The sequence below is a fragment of the Desmodus rotundus genome, chromosome 8, assembly GCF_022682495.2.
Source record: "Desmodus rotundus isolate HL8 chromosome 8, HLdesRot8A.1, whole genome shotgun sequence".
NCBI lineage: Eukaryota > Metazoa > Chordata > Mammalia > Chiroptera > Phyllostomidae > Desmodus > Desmodus rotundus.
In genome coordinates this window covers 13570283-13592529 of record NC_071394.1, presented here as the reverse complement: position 1 = coordinate 13592529, position 22247 = coordinate 13570283, and the positions used below count along the sequence as shown (strand labels likewise).

The 22247-nt window shown below is 42.8% G+C and overlaps 1 protein-coding gene across 2 annotated transcripts in view; it reads left to right on the top strand.

Moving 5' to 3' along the window:
- Positions 1-22247, top strand: part of DEPTOR (DEP domain containing MTOR interacting protein) — a 114749-nt gene that overhangs the window by 56979 nt on the left and 35523 nt on the right. For both annotated transcript variants that reach the window (XM_053929828.1, XM_053929826.2), the window contains exons 4-6: positions 511-689; positions 19016-19198; positions 21289-21423. In XM_053929828.1, the coding sequence (XP_053785803.1) occupies positions 511-689; positions 19016-19198; positions 21289-21423 (497 nt within the window). The remainder of the gene's footprint in view (positions 1-510; positions 690-19015; positions 19199-21288; positions 21424-22247) is intronic.

Here is a 22247-nt window from a genome sequence, read left to right as displayed (position 1 = left end):
GCTCTTAATGCCATCATTGGGTCCCGCCTGCATGGAATAATCACCTCCCAAAGGCCCATCTCCAAATGCCATCCCACTGAGCATTAGCGTTGCAATACGGGAATTTGGGGGAGACACAAACCTTCAGTCTATAGCAGTAGTAGAATCAATTCTCAGTAGAACAACAAATTGGGAAATGGATTAATGCCTTTGGGAAGAAATACTAGGCTTTTTTGATAGGTAGGGTGGGACTTGGTCAGTAAATTGTAACTCCTTTTCAAGATGGCTAAAGACACAGTCCGTTAATGCTAGAGTTTCAGATTGCATTTTGTTTTTTCCCTAATTATCAGGAGAAAATGCATCTTGCTCACTTCTGAAGTACATCCTTCTCTTAAGAATTACATTTGTGGCAGCACGTGACAGCCGCATCTGTCTGACAGCCTTGCTGCGATGACTCACAGAAGCCTAGGATTTCAAATGAGCTCTTTCCCTTTTGTGGAGGTTTATTTTTCGTCCCTTTCTTCCTTGCAGGCTGATGAGCCCTGAAAACACACTCCTGCAGCCCCGGGAAGAGGAAGGGGTCAAGTATGAGCGCACCTTCATGGCATCTGAATTCTTGGATTGGCTGGTTCAGGAAGGCGAGGCCACCACAAGGAAAGAGGCAGAGCAGCTGTGCCACCGGCTCATGGAGTATGGCATCATACAGCATGGTGAGTGTACGGGTCAGCTTTTGCTGTGGTAACAAGCAAACCTCGAATCTTGTGAATTACCACCACAAGCATTCACTTCTCACTCACAGGTCTGTCAGTCAACGGTGCCTCTGCTCGGGCTCAGCTTAGCTTGTCCCCAGGCTAGGGGTCAAGTTCAGGTACATGTTCTGTGCCTTTTCATTTTGGTCCCCAGACTAAAGGAATTTCCACTCTCTGGGATATATCATTTTTACAAATGAGGGTGGAAGCTAAAGAGGGCAGGCAGATTCTTGTAATATCTCCAAAAACGTTACTACTCCCTTATCCAGCTGGCTAAAGGAAGTCACCTGCTCAAGTCTGAAGGGGCAGTAATGCTTCTCACAAGGTTGGTTGCAAGGAGAGAATGAAAATTTGCTGAACTGGAGAGGGGGTTGGGGGACTAGGAGGAGAAAGTGAAGGGATGAAGAAGTACAAATAGGTAGTTGCAAAATAGTCATGGGGATGTAAAGTAGAGCATAGGGATGCAGTCAGTAATACCATGAAAGCTATGCACGGTACCAGGTGGGTACTGGAGATACCAGGGGGATCACTTTGTAAAGTACACGGTTGTCTAACCACTGTGCTGTACACCGAAACTAATGCAAAGTAACGTGAATGTAAGCTTTAATAGAAAAATAAATGTTACCGTTATAAAGAAAAAGAAATTTTAAATGAAAAAAGCAAGAAAATGTGTAGAACCATGCATGGTATAGGCTGCCACAGTGAAGAAGTAATCCATATGGCCTTCATAAAATTTTTTAAAAGATTGTTTAAATTTATTTTTAGAGAGAGGGAAAGGAGGGAGAACGAGAGGGAGAGAAACATAGATGTGCGAGAGAAACATCAATCTGTTGCTTGCTTTGGGCGCGTGCCCCAACCTGGGCCCACCCCGCAACCCCGGCAAGTGCCCTGACCGGAAATCAAACAGGTGACCTTTTTTTAACCTTGTGGGAGGACACTCAAACCTACTGAGCCATGCCGGTCAGGACCACAAGACTTTCACTTTCCTTTTTTGGGACTGAATCAAAATGATGCAATATAACCTCTTGGTTAAGAACTGTATTAGTCCTGTATTGTTGCATAAGGAATGGCCCCAAAACTTAACAGTACAGAACAATAGTAAATGTTTATTATCTCACACAGCTTCTGTGGGCCAGGAATTTGGGAGAGGCGTAGCTGGGTGGTTCTGTCTTGCATTCTTCACGAGGCTGCTGTCAAGAAGTCGGCGGGCTACAGGTGTTCTGAAGCCTGCCGAGCTGGAGGATGTGTTTCCACCATGGCTCACTTGTCTGTCTAACAGGCCGGTGCTGGTGGTTGGCAGGACGCTTCCGTCCATTGCTGCATAGGTTTCATAAGGCTGCTTGGGAATTCTCATGGCATGGCAAGTTGGCTTCTTTCAAAGGGAGTTGTCCAAGAGAGTGCAAGACAGAAGCCACCATGTCTTCTAACTGAGCCTTGGAAGTCACAGTCATATCCTCAGTACTCTGTTGGTTACCAGGTCAGCCCGATTCAGTGTGAACACCAGGAGGCAAGAATCACTGGAGCCGTCTTAGGGGCTGACTGTCACAGGAATATAATCTCTGGAATCCAAGTCCACCAATGATTAGCAACTTGCCTTCTCTCATCTGTGAAATGGGAGTACCTGCATAGGCAGGTAGTGGGAATATACGGGGTTAGATATAAAGTACTTGGTTCAGTACTCTGTTCTTAATAAGCTGCTCACCAATTTATTAATGTGGCTGTAAGGCGTAGGCTTAAAACAGTGAGAAAAGGGCTGGGGACCAGATAGGCACTTCAGCCTAAGTCAGGATGAGAGATAATACTGAGTCATTCTTGCTGTGAACTCCCACCCTGCTTTCTGGGTAGACTTAGGGTTTCTATTCAAAGATAAATAAGATTACAATGGAATTATAGAGACAGATGAAGGAAGGGTCTGAAATTATTTGCAGCTGTGTTTTACATACAGCAGACTGCAATTCTTTCTGTAGTGGGCTATGAAGTAAATTTAGAGAGCTGTTCTCGGCATTGAAAAAAACATTTAAATAGACTGGTCTAGACTCTCACTACTCCAAGTGTGCACCACGGACCCCGAGTGTCACTGCGAACATCACAGAAATGCGGACCTGACCCTGCCCAAGTCCTGCAGGGTCTGATCTATATTTTAGCATGACCTCCAGGTGGTTTGAGATGCCCTGTGCTGGATTTCACTGGAATAGAAAGTATCAGAGCATATTTCATATATTTTCAGAGAAAATATCAGAGCATGGAGGAAGGTTAAGGATTGTTTTGCAAACCTTTATGCTCAGTTAGATATTCACTGTATAAACATACAGACGTGTTCTCACGTGTATTGATTTGCAACATAAAACTGGGTGGGGGTGAAGGATTTTGAAAGCCACTGATCTAGAGGCATTGGTTAGAAGGGCACTCAAGATGCCTTGAGTGCTCTGGGGTGTTTTCTATTTGATGTTGCTGCTGTCAGACTCACAACTGTTTATTAGTGGTCTCACATGTCTACCGTTGGGCTAAGTTCACGGAGGTGGAAGGTGGGGAGAAAAGTATAGTGCCAGTGTGGTCCATGGCCTTCAACAGCTTATAGTCTTGTAGGACAGTAAGATGGATAGAGAAGCAATTAGAGAACAGTAGAAGATATATGCAATGGGGGCGGGCAGGGCACCCCCAAAACTGGAATTTATTTATAAACAATTGTGTATTTGTTCTTACATGTTTAAACTTCAGTCACCTTCAAAGTGCTCTCCATTTGATGCAATACACCCATCAACATGTTTTTCCCACTGCTTAGAACAGTTTTTGAATAGTTGATTTTGGTGTCTTTTAGTGTTTCTGCTGTTTTGTTTGTTTGTTTCACCTCTTGCACACTGGTAAAATGTTTCCTTTTGAGGACTTTTTGCATCCGGGGAAACCAAAAATAAGTCACTTGGGGCAAGATAGGATAAATAGGGAGGGAGGAGCATGAGGGTCATGCCTTTTTTGGTCAAAAACTGCTGAACACTCAGTGTGATGTGGGCGGGTACCGTAAATCACCATCATGAAAAGGGAAAACACGTTGAAAGAGTCTTCAAAAAAATTTCACGGAAGCCGAACGCAGCCTCTCACAACAACACCAGCTGGTACACTGATAAAGATGGGCTCCTAGAGCACCCATCTAGTGGGGGAAGCCTGTACTACAAGGGACCTGCCCTCCAGAAGATAATTCTAGTTTCTTTTGTGTCCCTGCTCATATAGCCAGGGTTAGAAATTTGGATTTTGTTCCCAAGGCAACAGGAAACCATTGCAGGGTTTTTAGACAGATAAATTAAATGACTCGGGAGTATGGTTTAAGCATACTTCTTATGGCCCTCAGATGTGAGCTATTTCATGTGATCTGTTCAACTCTGAATAACAGTTAAAATGTATAGAGCTTTATATAGACCAGCTACAGTTCTAATCACTTACTCATTTACTCATTTATTCCACTCAATATCTCCATGAATTAGATATCATAATTATTCTCATTTTTAAGATGAGGTTAAGTAACTTGCTGAAGACAAGAGTTGGTAAATGGTAGATTCAGGATTCAAATCAAGGCTCTTAATCACCAAAGAAGATTAGATGCTAATTATAAGCTGTACTAACCAGGAAAAAAATTCTCAAGTTTTATTGCCCCAGCTCACACAATCTGGCAGATACTGCAACTAAAATTTGTTAGCCCGTAAAATATCCAGGATGCTTCCTGCAAACCATCATCGCTAGGTACCTTGATATTTTCGTGTTACTTTTCCAAAGGTGATGGACACATTTCCGTACTCACATAACTGTCTCCCTCAACTACTTTAGCTGCGATGCAGCTGTCTTATCCTTAAATGGAGGGAGATAGAAACAAAATAATCACATGGGTAAATGGCTCACAGCTGCAGCAGCTGACCCTGGATAATCAGGCGGCGGCTGCGGTGTCCAGGCGTATAATTTCCTCTTTTAAAGATTTAGTCAAAGCACTTCAACAATTTCAACACTTCATCAAGCTGTCTTTCTTTTTCTTTTGTTTTAAAAATATATTTATATAACATTTTGCAATACGCAAAGCAGTTTCACACACATTATCTTTTCAGTCCTCCCAGCTGCTTGAGCGTGGTTGGGATTATCTCATTCTCCCTTGGAAGACAGGGGCTGAGACATTCGCTCTGGTGCCCGTGAAGAAAGAATGTGGGGCATGCAAATGGAGCTGGATGCCAGATCCAGACAGGAACTGCCCATCTTTCCAGTAACCAACATCACTGACGGAGCTCAGCCTATGCCTAGAGCATCCTCGACAAAGAAAGAAAGAGAGAGAGAAGGAAGAATGGAAGGAAGAAAGGAAGGAAATTAAAGGCACTGATGATTGAAACTATAGTCAAAATTGTAGCTTACCCAAGATCATTGGATATTACAGGAAAAAAATTATTCTGACACTTGTTAAAACAGTAAGGAAGGCTTTTTTCAAGACAGTTGCAACAGGGTGAGGGGGTCAGTGGATGGAAATTTATTCATAGGAGACGTCAAAGGTAGAGGAATTCTTGCTAAACCGATCTAAGAGAATTCTTGCTAAAGGCAGGTCAATGACTTACATGTCAACAATGGAAGATGAGGAACTTGATCAAATATCTAGGGTGCTCAGATATCCATTGGGTGGGGGGATTCTCACTAAATTGACTTGGCAGAATTCTTTGCTAAGACTGGACCTTGTAGGTCCAGGTGCTGGGAACTAGTGACTAAGGGACAGTCACTTGCAGCCACCTACAGCCAGATAAATCAGCTCCAGCTATTTTCTGCCTATACAGAAAATGTAGCATTTGGAGTCGCAATCTCCAAATGTTAAACTCTAGAGAGTGTCTCTGATTGGCTGAGCCTGGGCCGGTGGAGCATTATTCTACCAAAAAACAATATTTTTTTGTGGGGGAAGTTCTGTTACAGCAGAGACATGAGTGCTTTAGCAGGCTGAAACCACAGACAGATGACAGATGGCTTTTCTTACTACTGCTCATTTAATCTTCCCCCCAAATTAATATACTCGGTGTTGTTATCCCTGATCCAGATGACAACGCCGAGGCATTTGCAACTAGCATAATCACTCTCAGCTCCTGAATGTTAAACACTGAGTAGAAAAACATAAAGACTGGGTAGAATATATTTTCTTAAACTAATTTCAATGACGTTTCAAGCATAATCTTATGTCAGCAGCTGTTAATCTCATGTAATTTTTTCTTTTACTTTCTCAATTTAGAATTTCTGGGAATTTTCCCACTGGGCCCTCTGATATGAGTTGGCTCTGTTTTACTTTTTATTACAGCTGAACCCAAAGCAGGAAGGGAAATGGACACAGGCAGACCGCTGCTGCAGTGTAAACACAGGGAACAAGGTTGCCTGGTAAAGTCAAGGGCACACACAGTATGGTGTTGATTTTGGTTAAAGAAAAACCGGTCTGTAGCTGCACCCAGCCTTACCTTTTGGAACGTGTGAAGGGAATGAGAGATGCTTTATCTTACATAATCTTCCCCCCAAAAGAGGTGTTATTCAGAGAGATCAGAGGCCTTCTCTGAACAGTGCTTTTAACTGTATATAGTTCTCTTCTTACTTGGCATCCTTATAACTCTTTTCACATGTACAGAAATGGATCTTCTAGATACAGACCATGCTCGGCGGTGAATCCTGAGCTCCGACCGACTCCTGTCTCACTTCCGACAGCCTGTCGCTCAGGGTCCCCTGTCATACATCATCCGCAGTTTGCCCAAATGCAAAGGTGTTACAACAGTAGGAGGCCCTCTTAAAACACAAGCCCACCATCTGTGAGTCGAATGTATGGAAGGTACGCAGTCTTGTTTTAAGCGCCCAGCTTGACCTCATGTGGTCATGTGAGGACTCAGCTGGATTTCAGTGGTCATTTTTAGAGGGACAGACAGGCCAGGGTCTCAGGTTACTAGAACATATCAGGGTCTCCTGGGTGGAATTCACAGTTCAGACTGCTGACATGTCTTTCCCTTTATCCTCATGGTCAAAAAGTAGTGTGGCGTTATTAGGTTCTGGTTACTGATGGACATGAACTTGACCACAACCCTCATGGCGGGGCTGGGAAGGTGGGAGAAAAAGTTAAGAGACTGTCCTTTAAGACAGGGGTGTCAAACTCATTTTCATCAGGGGCCACATAAGCCTCATGGTAGCCTTCAAAGGGCCAAAATAATTTTAGGACTGTATAAAGGTAACTACTCCCTAACTTTTAAGGACTTGAAATTATATTCGGCCCTTTGAAGGCAACCTCGAGGCTGATGTGGCCCCCGGTGAAAATGAGTTTGACACCCCTGCTTTAAGAAATGAAACATCTCCATTCTGTTTCCTGTCATAGGCCTTTTTTCTAGCTGTGACTTAGTGTCATTCTTGAGTGAGCTCCTTGTGTCAGCCCCTTCCCACTCAGAAGCTGGGAACTCAGGCCCTAAATTCCTGGCTTGGCCCCAGGCCCTCCTTGGGCTGTGACACAATTATTGTCACAGCCGCTTCACCCTCACTTCACCTCTGTCTCACGGTTCTTCCTCTCGAAATTCCCCCTCCAGCCACTCTGGCTCTGGGTTCCTCCCTGCCCTCTTTATTTGACTCAGTTTCTGGTAGGTGATATGCCGCCCATCTCAGACGGTGCATCTGGGTTGTCATTTGCATTCGGGCCTACAGTTCTTCGGAAGTGTTCTTTCTTTCTCCACTGTTCCCTCCTCCCCTCTTCAGCCTGAAATGAATAAAGAAACTACAGGATGTTAATACCAGGGAGTGATCACTGGGTGTAAAACTGACCACATGCAAACTCTCATCAGTGTGACTGTGGAACAGTGTTAAGTTAAAATTGAAGATGGAATTACATATCTACGCACACATTCTGATTACAGTTGGCAAAATACGTGTTTTCAAATATTCATACCCAGTTCTAATCTAACTTGGAGAGTAATCTGTTTATAAAATTAAATGTTATTTTTAAATGGACAAAATCGTAAAGGCTCTAACATTATCTAGCTTGTTTCCCTAAAATCCTCTCTGTCAATTTCTCTCTTCCTTGTCCCAGTGAGGACCCACCAGGAGCCCAACCCTGTCCTCTGTCCTTCCATCCAAGGACAACCCTTCCATCTGTGTTCTTTTCATTTCGTGTTAGCCACTTCCTTGGCTGTTGACCAGGACTTTGTCTGATTGGAAATTACCAAAGCCACCATGCCAGTGGAGCAGGGGTGGTTGTTGGTTTTGCCCATGGGCTCGCTCCTGTCTCTCCGAAGTCCTCTTTGACCGCTGAGAAGATAACCCCACGCGGGGATTCCTGCGGTGTGGGAACACAATGTGCTTCCCTCATCAAAATGAAGGAAATGGGATGGGGGAGAGAGTGTGAGAAAAAAACAGACAGCCGTAACAACAGTTCTCGATCATTCAGTTGTCAGAAGCTCAGGATAAGAGTTACTTCTTTTTTTTTTTTTTTTTGAAGGTTTAATAAATTTTAAACATGTTTCTTTTTATATTTATTTATTTTTTTTACTTAATTGTTTTTCAAATACAGTTGTCTCCATTTTCCCCACCCCGACCTCCCTGACAATAGCTCTCAAAGTGCTACACATACAGGGGTGAACTTGTGTGTTGCTTAGCTGGTCTGTTCCTATGGGATTACCAGTCTCTAGACTGGTATTCCAATAAAAATATGATAGAAGCCACAAATGCAATCCATGTTTCTAACTTAAAATCTTCTAATGACCATAACAATAACAGTAGAAAAAGGTGAAATTAATCTTAATATATTTCAATGCACTCTCTTTAAAATGTTATCATTTCAGAATGTAAGCAGTATGAAAAACCCCAATCAGCTATTGTGCACTCTTTGCTTTATATTCAGTCTGCAAACTTCAGCGTGTATTTTATACTTATCTCAGTTTGGACTTGCCATATTTCCAGTGCTTGGCAGCTACATGTGGCTAGCGGCTGCCAGCTTGGAGAGCCCAGCTCGAGACCACCTAGAGATGCTTCCAGACCCTTCCCCTACATAGGTGAAGTCTTAAAGGCTTGTACCTTGGAAAGGCATCCTTTGGGCCTGGCCACCCTGGGCCCTTGATTGGAAGCCCACATATGGCTAACCTTAACTGTGTCTCTGGGGACCAGAAATTCTCATGGGCCTTTCACCGGAGTTGTTTCCTTATTCCTGTGTCCGTCTGACAATGAATAAAGTTGAAGTTCGGGGCAGTCAGGTAACTTAGTAAAGAATGAAGCTGATGTTCCACCCAGGGCCATCTGAGGCCAGAGCTGTGTTTTCTGTGTTACCACTATGTCCTTGCAATGAGCAATTCCAAAGTAATAAACATTTTGCCCTGGTGAAGTGTTTTGTAGAAAACATGCCCAGCCAAATTGCCTTCTATGAGGTGGACACAGGAGTAAAGGAGGCAAAAGCAGTCCCTGTTTTCTTGCGTTTGTAAGCTCATCTGCCTCCGTGTTTGGCATTATTCTATCTTTGGATGGAGACAGTAGATGGAGGAAATTCAGGGGTGGGATTCCAGGGTTAATTTGTCGGCATTTCTATGTGGGTAGTCCAGTCAATGACTTTGGGACCCTGGGCAAGGTTACCTTGTGCAACCCCTAGTTTCTCATCTGTAAAGTGGGAATAATTATAACAGCTCACTCCTTGTGCTGCTGTGAGGACCACATGATACGATCATGCGCTGCTGCTTAGCACAGGGCACAGAGTGTCACTCAGTAACTGTTAGCTGATCACTGCTGCGTCATTGTTGTTATCGCCATCCCCATCACCAGATGCCTTGGTGCGCAGAGCTTAACATAAGTTGGATGACCTCATCCATTGCTGATCTTAAACAGTAGCTTATACATACTCTGTGCTGAATGTATGCTTGTTATATAAACCGACACTGAAGTGCTTTAATGAGGCCTTTGGCCGTATACCGATTCCGAAAGGTCTAGAACAGAGTTGCAGAGTTCCTTATCTGAATTCTGTATCTGAGGTGTTCCATTTGCAAGACAGCCTGTTCGCGTTTAGAACTCTCTGCACCACTGTTCGGATCTAGTCTCCGAAAAAACAACTCCCGCCTCTGAAGAAACATACTCTTCGCTCTGAATTTTACCACCAACAATAAAGGTTCGACTCTTTGGAATGCACTAGCTGTTATTTAATGATGCCAAGAGAAGAATAAAACATAATTTGACCTTCCTTCTTCTTCTTCTTCCCTTTACATTTCTAAACCTGTATAATCACAATGTTGTGTTTTGATTTTCTTCCTTCCTGCTATCTTTTTAAAAATTAAAAAAATAAAATTATTTTTCTTTTTCACTTACAGCTGACATACAGTATTATATTAACTTCAGGTACACAGCGGTGATTAGACATGATATAACTTACGAAGTGATCACCCCCGTAAGTCTCCTACCCCTCTGACATCATACGTAGTTATTGCTACATTGTCAACTATATTCCCTGTGCTGTACTTTACATCCCCGCCTGCTGTCTTTACTAAGGTTACTTTGAGTCCTCTTTCCTCTTTTCTTTCTCATCCTGTCTACTCCCTTCAATCAATTAAATAAATGTAATTGGGTTCTAACATTGTGAGTGAGAAGTGTTTTGTTTTAGTAATATCAGTTAATAGGACTTTATACCTTAAAAACAATTTCCTGCTTTCATATCCTCTTCTTAGTGCCGTCAGTGCTCAGGAAGTAATTACTTTAGTTCTCTGACTCACTGTTGTTATTGCCTTTTAAAGAGTTTCGTGTCCCAGGCCCTGTCCTTATGTGGCGTAGGCACTCCAACACAATTGCTTGATGTTCCCGAATCGAGGACTTCTGCTGCTTTGGGAAACAGGCCTCTTTCAACTCCTGCCCCCCATTAGGATGGTTTAGATGAGTAGTTATGGCCTCAAGTGCGGCTCAGATTTTCTTTTACAAATAGCTTTAACCTGCTGTTGTAGTTAATTCTCAATTCATGTTTTCCACCCAACACAGGATTAGAAAACATAGCATTAGTATTTTTCAGTCTTGATGATTTTTTCATATGCCGCATACTAAATGATATCTGATGCTTGAACTGTTGAAGAACTGGACCTGGCAGGAGCAGGGAGGCAGATGTGTGCACATCCATCCCTGGACGCGCGAAGCAACCGAAACCTTTGATGATGTCGGCAGGAAAGTGGCAGCATTCGCACCCACAATTTATTTGCCCTTTAGAAACACTAAGTCTGAGGACAAGGTTGGAGTTTGGTGGTCCTCTTAAGTAATGTCTATAGGTCCTAAGTGGTCCTTCTCGGAGGAGATGCAGGGATCAGAAAGAGATAAAGAAAGCAAGAGGAAAGGAAGCAAGTGGTAGCATAGAGGGACATTGTGGTGGCCCAGAATGATCCTTCGACCACTGTTGATCACTGGGTGAACTGGTGGGCCACACCCGCCTCCGCTGCTGTGGGATGTAGTGACGACAAGGGGCTAATCATGGCAGCTACTGAGGGTCTTCCATCTGTAAGGGGACCTGGGAGACCTGTTGACTCTGACAGTGGTTTGCAGCTGTAGTTATGCCCCCTCAGCCTCATCCTTGCTGGCCTTTCTTCTTCCTCATTATAAGAGCCATTATCCTTATTGCCCTGTCTGTTTAAGCCTTCATTTTACTCTACTGAATTGCTTATGTGATTCCCAGATCCAAGACCACCTTTTAAAAAATTCTGATGACGTGCCATCCAAGGAACTGTTGATGTCTGAACATTCTCTTCCAAGCCCGCCCCAGCCTTATCACACTGTTGGATTCGGTTCCCTTGTTTTCACGCTGCCTGTGTCTTATGTCATTTGCCAGCAGACATTTCAAGGATGGATGAAAGTATGTGACCTTCCTCCCTCCAACTAGATAAGTAGCTTTAAATGTGTTTCGTATGCAGCTAAGCTTGCAGGGCTCAAGACGATAAGTTTTCATTCTGGGACTGTATGTGTGAGTGGAGCTGAAGCCAATTTCCCCCCTTTTAGATAATCAGCTTTTAAAAACGTGTGTTTGCTAAAAATCAGCCTAATAATTTATAAGGGAAAACAATGTAACTGCTTTACCCATAAGAAGATTATATCTCAACTGTGCCACTTTTTGGAGGGGAAAAAAAAAATCCCTCGTGCTTTCTGAAAAGTAAAGGCTTACAGTGATGAAGGGTCTGCTTTCATTTACCAGATATCAACAACATTGTGAGTTTAGTGCTTCTAGAGCCTCTATTTTCCTAAGTAACAAGATCCTCTCATATTTACATTCTTTAGCTTTTTGGCTGTCTGCATTTCCTCCTATTTTATGTCTCATTGAATATCAAGCCAAGCCCCTAGAGAATTCCCCCATTGCAACAGAGAAGGCTTGGGAAGTCCCAGAAATTATAGATTGAATGTGTACAAAATTGCCAGTTTCTAATTACAGTTGAGATAAGAGTACAAGTAGAGTATGAGATACTAAATGCCAGCTTTGAACACTGTCTCTTATTGCTGTCTTCCTGCTTAGAGGTGAACATTCTCAGGGAACAGAGAACAAAGTTTGTTCAATTTTATATGTCACAATATTCACTATAATATAAATGTCCTGTCTAGGATTGAGATCAGGGATAAGAAGAACTGGAACAACTAAAATTTACAGACAGCAATTACTCTTCTCCTTATTTTTTATTTCCTTTTCTTTAATTCCCTAATCCCCTCCCCCAGATCGTAGGTTATTTTTTATGTTTTATAAAGACCTAGTTGCCGGTGCAGCAAAGGATTTTTGTATTTATGTGGCGATGTCGTGTTGAAGTGTAGAAAGAATCAACTCTTCTCTCTTTGAATTATAAATTGCATGTCATTTAGCTGTTTAATTTTTGAGACTACAGATATAATTTATGCCATATATATATATGGCATAAAGAAATCTTTGGCTTTCTGAAAGCAGTTACTTCCTTGCTTTCCTTTGACTTCTGAGATGTAATATCTTCTAGTGGGATACTTGCCAGACTTGATCTAGATGTCTGGTTAAGATTTCATATTTTTTCATGAGTGAAGAGGTGACAGAAATACTCATGGGAGGTGGACAAAGTGTTCTTTACAAGAAGGACAGGAGAGAAATGGGTTCTGTGCAGGAACTTCAATGGCCAAAGGCTGAAGTTAATCTGTAGGAGCCTACGAATACTAAAAACACTGTATGTCAGATCTCATTTCAAATCTCTTCCAGAAATTATCCCGTTCACAGCAAAACTATGCAAAAAAAAAAAAAAAAAAAAAAAGCCTTACAATGGTTAGTACGTTGCCCAAAAAACAGCTAGTAAAAGTGGCCAAACTGGGATCAAACTGAGGTAGGCTGACTCTAGAACCTTTGCTTTCATTGCGTGATTTTATTTTCTAAACGTGTAGGCGTAAGAGTTTTCAATAAAGTCCTAACTTAATTGGTTTGTTCTTGCTTGTGTGAAACAAAGTCTCTTGCAGTGGATTTTGGTGCCAATGAGCTTTGGAAGGATGAGCCAATGAGAGTATGGCAGTCCGGTCATCACGCTAAGACAGGTAGCTGAGCAGGTGCTCCGACCGCTCACTGATGAGTGAAGGCTAGGTGTGGCTGATGGATGTCTGCCTGCACTCTTTCCCCCTTGTAACTCTGATTGTCTGTGTTACACCTAGGGCTGTCCTCACATACAAAGCAAATATTTGAAGCTCAATGTTCAGGCCATTAAACTTTTAATGAGAGGGGGGCAAAAAGAACATTTTTTTTAAACAAAATAATTTGTTGAAAACAATGTAGGTGACACAGACAATTGTCACTTCTCTATTCCGAGAGGAGAACTTGACTCCATCTGTACCCCCCACGCAGCTGGAGGACGAACACATGGAGACCTTTGTTTCAGAGTGAGGCTGCTGCCAGGCACTAAAATCTAAATAAGTCCTTGAAAATTGAAGTGGGGCATTAAATATAGCGTCTCGTAAAATTGAATCCCCATAAACCGCACGGCAGTCTGCCACCGCTAGATGGTAACAGTAAAAACAACAGTGGCTACAAAACAATAAAGGTACACATTTATTTCACTTTTAAAATGTTGTTTTATTTTTTATTAAAATGTAGTTAATATAAAATATTACATTAATTTCAGGTGTACGACATTGTTATTCAAAATTTATACCCATAATGAAGTCATCACCACTGGGAGTCTAGGAACCATCTTTGGTAAAGGTGCTAATTATTGAGTTTTTATAGTCTGCTGGGCAGTGTGCTTAACAAGTGTAGTCTGCTACTTCCTGGTCCTTGTTTTCTCTGATCTGGTCGTTTACACTGTTATAGAGACAATGTGACGTGTAAGGCCTATTTAAATTTAATTCTTGTATGTTATTGCAAGGGGTGTTTACTCTGTGAGCTATTAGTGGTGCAGAGCTGTGGGATGGGGAATGGAGAAAGGGTGTGAGTGAAACGCTGGGTGGGTATTTAAAGCCTGGGGAGATTAAATTAGTAGGTAGATTTTCACCTCCATTAAAAATGTTTAAAGTACTTTTATCTGTTAAGGAGTTTGTTTGGATTCGGGATGCTTTTTCTGGATTTATTTATACCAGAGCCAATGTTTTGTGTAATTTACTGTACAAAGAGAAAACAGTAGGTGTTAATAAATGTATACAGAGCTATGTATTTTCAGGTGATAATTTGAGACACTGTTGCCAGAGTCAATTTTTAAAAATCACAATAAACCCAGAAAAGTTCCCAGAAATAAAAAATTATCTAGGAAATATTATTATAGTATTATTGAACATAGTGATGTGGTAAATTTATGTAAACATTTGACTGTCCACATAAGAGCTATTTGTAGATATCATATCAAAATGTAATTGGCTTATCTTTGGTCCAGGGTGCATTCTTCATCTGCCAAGTCCAAGAATGTATTACTTGCTAAGAGCATGCAGAACTACTGAGTTAAGTGTATTGGTCTTTGTGGCCAACATTCTTCATTTAGCTGAAGGGACTATGAAACACCCATATGAATCATTTAAAGACTATGAAACGCCGATATGAATCATTATGTGCAATGTGGTAGTCTTTTAGTAGGGACCCCCCTTTCTGAAACTCTGATGTTCATGTAACCAGAAGAGTTATTAACTAGTAAACGTGGGTGATACATACAGTTACAATCCTAGATTGCATTTGCTGGTGTTGACTTAGAAGGGAAATTGTTTGTGAAATTCCCAAGGAGGCTGTTGAATCAGTTAGCATTACTGATTTATTGATAAAGGAGTTAATATGATACTCCAGTTGTTTAGATTATGTTCCTAGTGGTTTACAGAATTTTGAATTTCACAGTCCAAAAAAAAAAAATTTGGCAGAAATGAATACTTAAAAAGAAAAACTTTTACTGTTGTTTCATAAAACACTGGATAAGAAAAGTACCTGGCATGTGGTCCAGCTCACTCAATAAATGTTAGTTAAATAAATGGGTGAATGAATGAACAACAAAAAAGTTGTGATGATATAATTTCAGAAGAAAACTTTAAATAGAATGTGCTTAGTTATAGAAAAAAACCAAAATGCCTTGCCCTTAATGTTCCCATTATGCCCTGCCCCAGCAAACTCTTTTTCTTTTTTAAAAGACTTTATTTATTTTTTAGAGAGAGGGGAAGGGAGGGAAAAAGAGAGGGAGAGAAACATTGCTCCTACTCACCCCCATCACCAGGGACTTGGCCCACAACCCAGACATGGGCCCTGACTGGGAATTAAACTGGCGACCTTTCCGTTTATGCGATGGCACCCAGTCCACTGAACCACATCAGTCAGGACCCCAGCAAACTCCTCATTACCTACCATCAGCCCCCAGATTGGTTTGGGAGGGACTGCTGTATAGACTAGCAACTAAAAAGTTCAAAGTTAGCTGTGTTCTGGACTTGTTGCTTCCTCCCCCGGCCACCCACCGTGATGATTCCCTTCCAGCCATTTACTGAGCACCTTCAGCCAAACACATGGCAGTCCGGGATTTGAGAATGCGCCAATGATTAAGACACAGTCTGGGCTGCCAAACTGAGTGACCTAGTTGGGGAAAGAGATGTGCTCCCCTACCATCGAACCCCACCCTCCTATCACCAACAATATGGGGTCCCAAGAAGACCGCCTATTGCTAAGGGTGTGAGTGAGAGAAAGAAAATAAAGATACATTCTATGGTGAACCTGGGAGTGAGTGTTAGATAAGAGAACATTTTATTCTAACTTTCGAGTCTTTTCCAATCTCTTCGGGCCTATGTTTCTAGGTAAACATACTTTGGGGGGTGGGGGGTTCAGAAGCCTTAATTGTGTGGCCTTGGGCAAGTTCCTGAACTAACTTCAGTTTCAGTTTTTGTACTGTAAAATGAAAATAATAGTAATATCTACCCGACAGAGTTGTTGTGAGGAGGCTGTAATATTTATAAAGTGTTCAATGGCAGGTAGTGGGCTTCTGGCTCCCTTATTATGACCAAACTTCAGTAGCGTGTGCTAGAGAAGGCAGTCCGTGGGTACTCCAGCTTTCATGAAGCATTGTCTGGCTGAGGTGACAGTGCACCCGTCACAGAAATCAAGGGGAAACTCTACCTGTGATCACCTGAGTTGTGCTGCAGGGTGATGGAAAGAACATTTGACTTAGTGTCAAGAGCTGGGTGCTAATGGCGCCTCTTCCAGTAACCAGCTGGCAGATGGTCTCAGTCCCTTCAACGGTAAGACAGAGGCCGAACCATCCGTTCCACCTGAAGGAATCTTTGTTCTGTTGCGCTTTTATTTTCTCATGCATTGGATGTGATTGTTGATTTGGATTTTTCCTCTGTGCTGCCAAACAAGCTTCTTATATGTGTGCGTTTATTTTTCAGTTAATGACAATTCTTAATGAATCTTGATTCACCCATAGGTGAATTTCTATAGCACTTTATATATGATTTCCTTAAGACACTTGAAATTTCTGTCTTGCACTACAGGTGCACATGAGCATGTCTTATTTTCTCTGCTAGACAAAGCTTATCGAGAGCAAGAATTTGTTATGTAACTAACTTCTCTTAGTATTCCTAGTTCTTACAAGAATGATTTTTTTTTACATGATTGTCCTCTAGGTGTTCTTAGTATAAATGATTAAGAAGGTGTCAATATTTTAATACTGAAAAAAAAGGTGGAATATGTTCCTCTCCATCACATTTGGTAATTGCCACCCTTGTTTTTTGCTCAGCCTAATTAGATGGGTAGATGGAAAGATACGTAGTTCTAGTTTGTTAAAGGCAGGGGAGCTTTTCTATGTTTTCCAGTTTTTAAAAATGAACATGTAAAACTTTGTGATTAGAAAAGGTATTTTTACAGACTGGAACTGGATTTAAAGACGCTAATAAATTCTTCCCCCTCAATTTCCATTTCTCTCCCACCTTTAAGCTCTAAGAACATCGATAAGGCGTTCAGTCACATGTGTACATTTATGAAGTGTTGCTGTTTGGCCAGTTCATACAGAGCCCACTTTTTTCCACGTTTATGTAAAGAACTGTTTTAGAAATTGATATTTTAAAATGCATATAAAATGGTTTATTCGACACAACACCAAAAGCACAAGTGACAAAAGGAAAAATAAATTAAAAAAAATAAAAATAGATAACAATTAAAAACCCTTGTGCCTCAGGGGATGCCATCAAGAAAGTGAAAAGACAACTTACATAATGGGAGAAAATATTTGGAAACAATTTCCCCGAAAAAGGGCTCGAATGTGAAATACATAAAGACCCTGGCTGGTGTGGCTCAGTGGATGAGTGCCGGCCTGCGAACTGAATGGTCGGAGCGCCAAAGCAGCCCCACCCAGGCTCGCTCCTATTGCCTCTTCTATCCTCTGCCTTCCCAGTGAGCCAAAGCAGCCCTACCACGGCTCAGTTCTTTCCGATGACATTTCCAGAGAGCCAGAGCAGCCCCACCTAGGTTCTTCTGTTGCTTCTTTTATCCTCAGCCCTTCCTTGTTTCACTGTCCCAACTTTAACTGTTTTTAAAAAAGTAAATATACAGATGGAAAACAAATATATGAAAAGATGCTCAACATCATATGATGTTAGGGAATTGCAAATCTAAATGATATATCACTACACACCTATTAGAATGGCCCAAATCCAAAACACTGATAGTGCCAAATCTGGAGAGGAGGTGGAGCTCAGGAACGCCATTCTCTGCTGGGAGGTGGGGGTGGGGGGAGGTGGAATGCAACGTGGCCACTTTGGAAGACAGTTTGGCAGTTTCTTATAAAACTAAACAGGCTCTTACCATATGATCCTGCAATCATGCTCCTTGGTATTTGCCCAAAGTATTTGAAAACTTAGGTTCACACGAAAGTCTGCACATGGGTATTTATAGCAGCTTTATTTATATTTACAAAACTTGGAAGCAACCAAGATGTCCTTCAGTCGGTGAATTGGTAAATAAACCATGATACGTCCAGACGACAGTATATTATTCAGCGCTAAAAGGAAATGAGTTAACAAGCCATGAAAAGACATGGAAGAACCTTAAATGCATATTACTAAGTGAAAGAAGCCAGTCTGAAAAGGCCTCTATGATACATGTCAACTACCTGAGGTTCTGGAACAGACAAAACTATGCAGACAATAAAAAGATCAGTGGTAGACAAAGTTAGGGAGGACAGAATGATGACTAGGCCGGGCATGGAGGATTTTTTTGGACAGTGAAATTCTGTATAATACTATAATAGTAGATACGTGTCATTCATCAAATGTATAGAATGTATAACACCAAAGGTGAGCCTCACTGTAAACTATGGACTCTGAGTGATAATGATGTGTAGTGTAGTCTCATCAATTGTAACCAAGAGTAACAGCTTTGATATTCAGCAGTAGGGGAGGTGGTGTGGGGGGGGTGGGGCGGGAGTGGCGGAGGCAGAAAGTATATGAGAACTCTTTGTGCTTTCTGTCAGTTTTGCTGTGGACCTAAAACTTCTTTAAAAAAATAATATCTATTAAATCCCTCTGGAGGGATTTCCACAGCCCAGATATCCCTCCCAATTTTTATCCACCACCTGTGGGTGTGGGACCAGGCCATTCTTGTCTCCACCCCTCCTACCAGACTCGATGTGGCTTCTTCTATATATCCTTAGTTGTAGAGCTTCTCTTCACGTAGGTTTCAGGTGGTTCTGAATGGTGGTGGTTCTGTAGCTTATTTGTATTGAATATTTTTATGTGGCTGTGGAAGGGTGGGAGTAGCACATTTACCCACACGGCCATCTTTTTGCCCCTGGTGGCTGGAGTTTTCTGGTTGCAGTGCTTGGTGGCCAGGATGCCAGATAGTCCTCATCTGTTGTTTCTCTCCCCAGTGTCCAACAAGCACCCGTTTGTGGACAGCAATCTTCTCTACCAGTTCAGAATGAACTTCCGGCGGAGGCGGAGGCTCATGGAGCTGCTCAATGAGAAATCCCCCTCCCAGGAAACGCACGACAGTCCCTTCTGCCTGAGGAAGCAGAGCCACGACAATCGGAAGTCTACCAGCTTTATGTCAGGTAGGTCAGTTCCACAGTCTATTTGATCACACGCTTTTGGCTTTTGACCCATAGTACAGCAAGAACTCCCCTTTGTGAAATTCTGTTCTCTGGCAAATTTTTATTTATTCATAACCAAGAAGTATGCAAAAGAAAAAAAAAAGACAAACACAACCAGATTGTTCCCAAGGAGTCAAATCGGAGATCAGGAAGTCCATTATAAAATTATGTATTTGAATCATAGAAGACTTCCCAAGTCTTTCTCCTACCTTATTGATTTACTTTTCATTTATAAACAGTTGTTATCATTAGTTATCCAGTGCTCTAAAGCACAGCATTGAAAAGCAATATATTTTAAGGATGGATAAAGACTTTGGAGGATGTATGTAACTAAAAGGCAACTGATGTCAATCCGTTATGCAAGGGTGACACAGAACAAAGAAAAACCATGACAGGCAGACGCAGGGGCTCCCAAGGCACCGTAGCCTGAACGTTACCTGTCAGGTCAGACAGTCTCATCCTGGCAATCGACCCTGACGGGAACGATGGTGACTGATGCTCGCCAAGACAACCGCACTCACTCAGAAGAGGTGAACTTCACATGTCATTCTGTGGAAGAGGCTGAGGTGCTTCAAGGGGTATCTTAGCTCCTCTGAAGACTTGGCATGGACTGTGGTTGGCCGAAGGTCTGGAAGCTCTGGGCCTAACCTGAGGGCAAATGACCGTGGGTGTCTTGGTTACATATAGGAAGTGACGACGAGAACACTTGCGACTCTATTGAGAATTTGCTGTGCCCCCGTCACTGAGTCAAGCTTGGCTGCATGATCTTTCTCACTTAATTCTCACAATAACTTGAAGAGGGAAGACTTTTTCTTCCATGGAGAACACTCCTCTGCAGAAACTGTTTGGGTGATCTAGAAGACTTTTGGGGACAATGCGATGAGTGTGGCACAAACGCTTCAAAGTCGTAGCAAGGTCAGGACCAAGTGAACTGTGTTTTCTGATTGGGAAGGTGTTGTCCGTGATGAGTACACCCCGCCACGCCAAACAATTAATAAGGAGTACTACTCAATATTCTTTGTTGAGAGATGCAATATGCTGAAAACGGCCACAGCTATGGGCAACTGGTGATTGGCATCTTCATCACACAACGCACCCACTCATGCATCACATCTCGTGCAGAGGTTGTTGGCAAAACATGAAATCCCCCAGGTGACTCAGGCCCCCTACAGCCCAGATTTGGCGGCCTGTGACTTCTGACTTTTCCCCAAACTAAAATCCCCTTTGAAAGGGAAGTGATTTCAGACTGTCAGTGAGATTCAGGAAAATATGACAGGGCAGCTGATGGCGATTCCAACAGAGGATTTTGCTGAGTGTTTTGAACAGTGGAAGGGATGCTGGGAGAAATGTATGAGGTCCCAAGGTGCCTCCTTTGAAAGGGACTGAAACATCATTATCCTCTGTACAAAGTTTCTTGCATCTTGTATCTTCTTCAATTAATATCTCAGTTTTTCATAGCACATGGTTGGATACTTTCTAGACAGACCTCGTATACCTGGCTCCCCTCTCCCTTGTTGAGAGCCAGCCAGCTTCATGACAGAAGCAACCAGATCAGATCATTGAAGCCTCTGGCTCACATCCCCTTCAAAGCCTAAATATGTGCTGTGTGTTTTAATCTCCTTTTCCGTGGCTCTGAGTGATTCATGATTTCATATGAAATCAGGTAGCATTGATTAGTACTGTAACTCATTAAATGTATAGCCAGCACTTAATTTACTTCCTACCAGGGACTGCTCAGCATGGGCTTAGTGGTTCTTGAAATAATGTTTTATGTTGCCAAGTACTTGTACCTACACTATGGAATCCTCTCCTTGCACCAATCCTGAGACGGCATTATTCCCACTTTACATCTGGGAAAATTGAGGCTCCCAGAACTGAAGGGAATGATGGCTTCAGGTTGTGCAATTGGTAAGTGGCAGAGTTGCTTTTCTAACTCTGCAGTCAGAGTCCTTTTTCTGGCACAGGTGACTCTCCTCGCTGTGCCTCGCGGCCAAAAGCCCACAGGCTCTAGGGAACCCCGCGCTCAGTGACCGTGTGTTTTGCACCCGCAGTCAGCCCCAGCAAGGAGATCAAGATCGTGTCTGCGGTGAGGAGGAGCAGCATGAGCAGCTGTGGCAGCAGTGGCTACTTCAGCAGCAGCCCCACGCTCAGCAGCAGCCCCCCCGTGCTCTGCAACCCCAAGTCTGGTGAGTGGCCAAAAGGTGGCCTCCCTTTCTGACTGTGACCTTGGGGGACTTGGGCAGATGTGCAGGCCGGGTTCCCTGGGAAGCAGATTCTCAGGCAGAGGGAGACCAGTGTGTGGGGATCTTATTACCACGTGTCCTCGGGGTCAAGACCTATGGACTGGAAGGGAGGGATGTGGGGCTGGCAGTGGAGAACAGAGCTGCAAACAGTCTCAATGAAGGCCCCCAATGGAGCTCTGGAGTTGGGGTGGCCCTTCAGAGTAGTCCAGATTTGGAGTGAGGTGGCAAGGCCTTTGTACCCTCATGTTGAGCAGTCATTAGGTGTTGGCTGCTCCTGGGAGGAGGGTGTGACCTTGAGCAGGAGAGAGAGTTGCAAAGACAGTTGAGGGCATCAGCAGTCTTGAGAGCTGTCTGACATTAGCAGTCCCAGCAGCCGGGTCAGTCCTGAAGGAGGGTCTAAGCTACACATCAGTAGTCTACACAGCAGGGGAAGTAAGGATTTCCCAGCCTGCAACTGAGGCACACATCTGTGGGGCCCCAGCATCCCTAAGAAAGAAGCATGGTCTACACAAACCCTACTGTACCTGGAATTGACCCTTGGTGCCTTATGGTTTCAAACTCTGCTCATCAACCTCTTATGGCCTTTACACTCCAGAAAAAATCTAGGCACAAAGATTGTTGATGAGCTTGGACTTAAGAAGCAATCCTTCCTTGACCTAATTAGTTTTTAGCCCCCATAGCAACCTGTAACCCATTGGTCCTACCAGCTGGTCACTGCCCTCTTGCTTTCCTTCACCCTGCTCCATTTCTTCTTCTTTCCAGAGCTC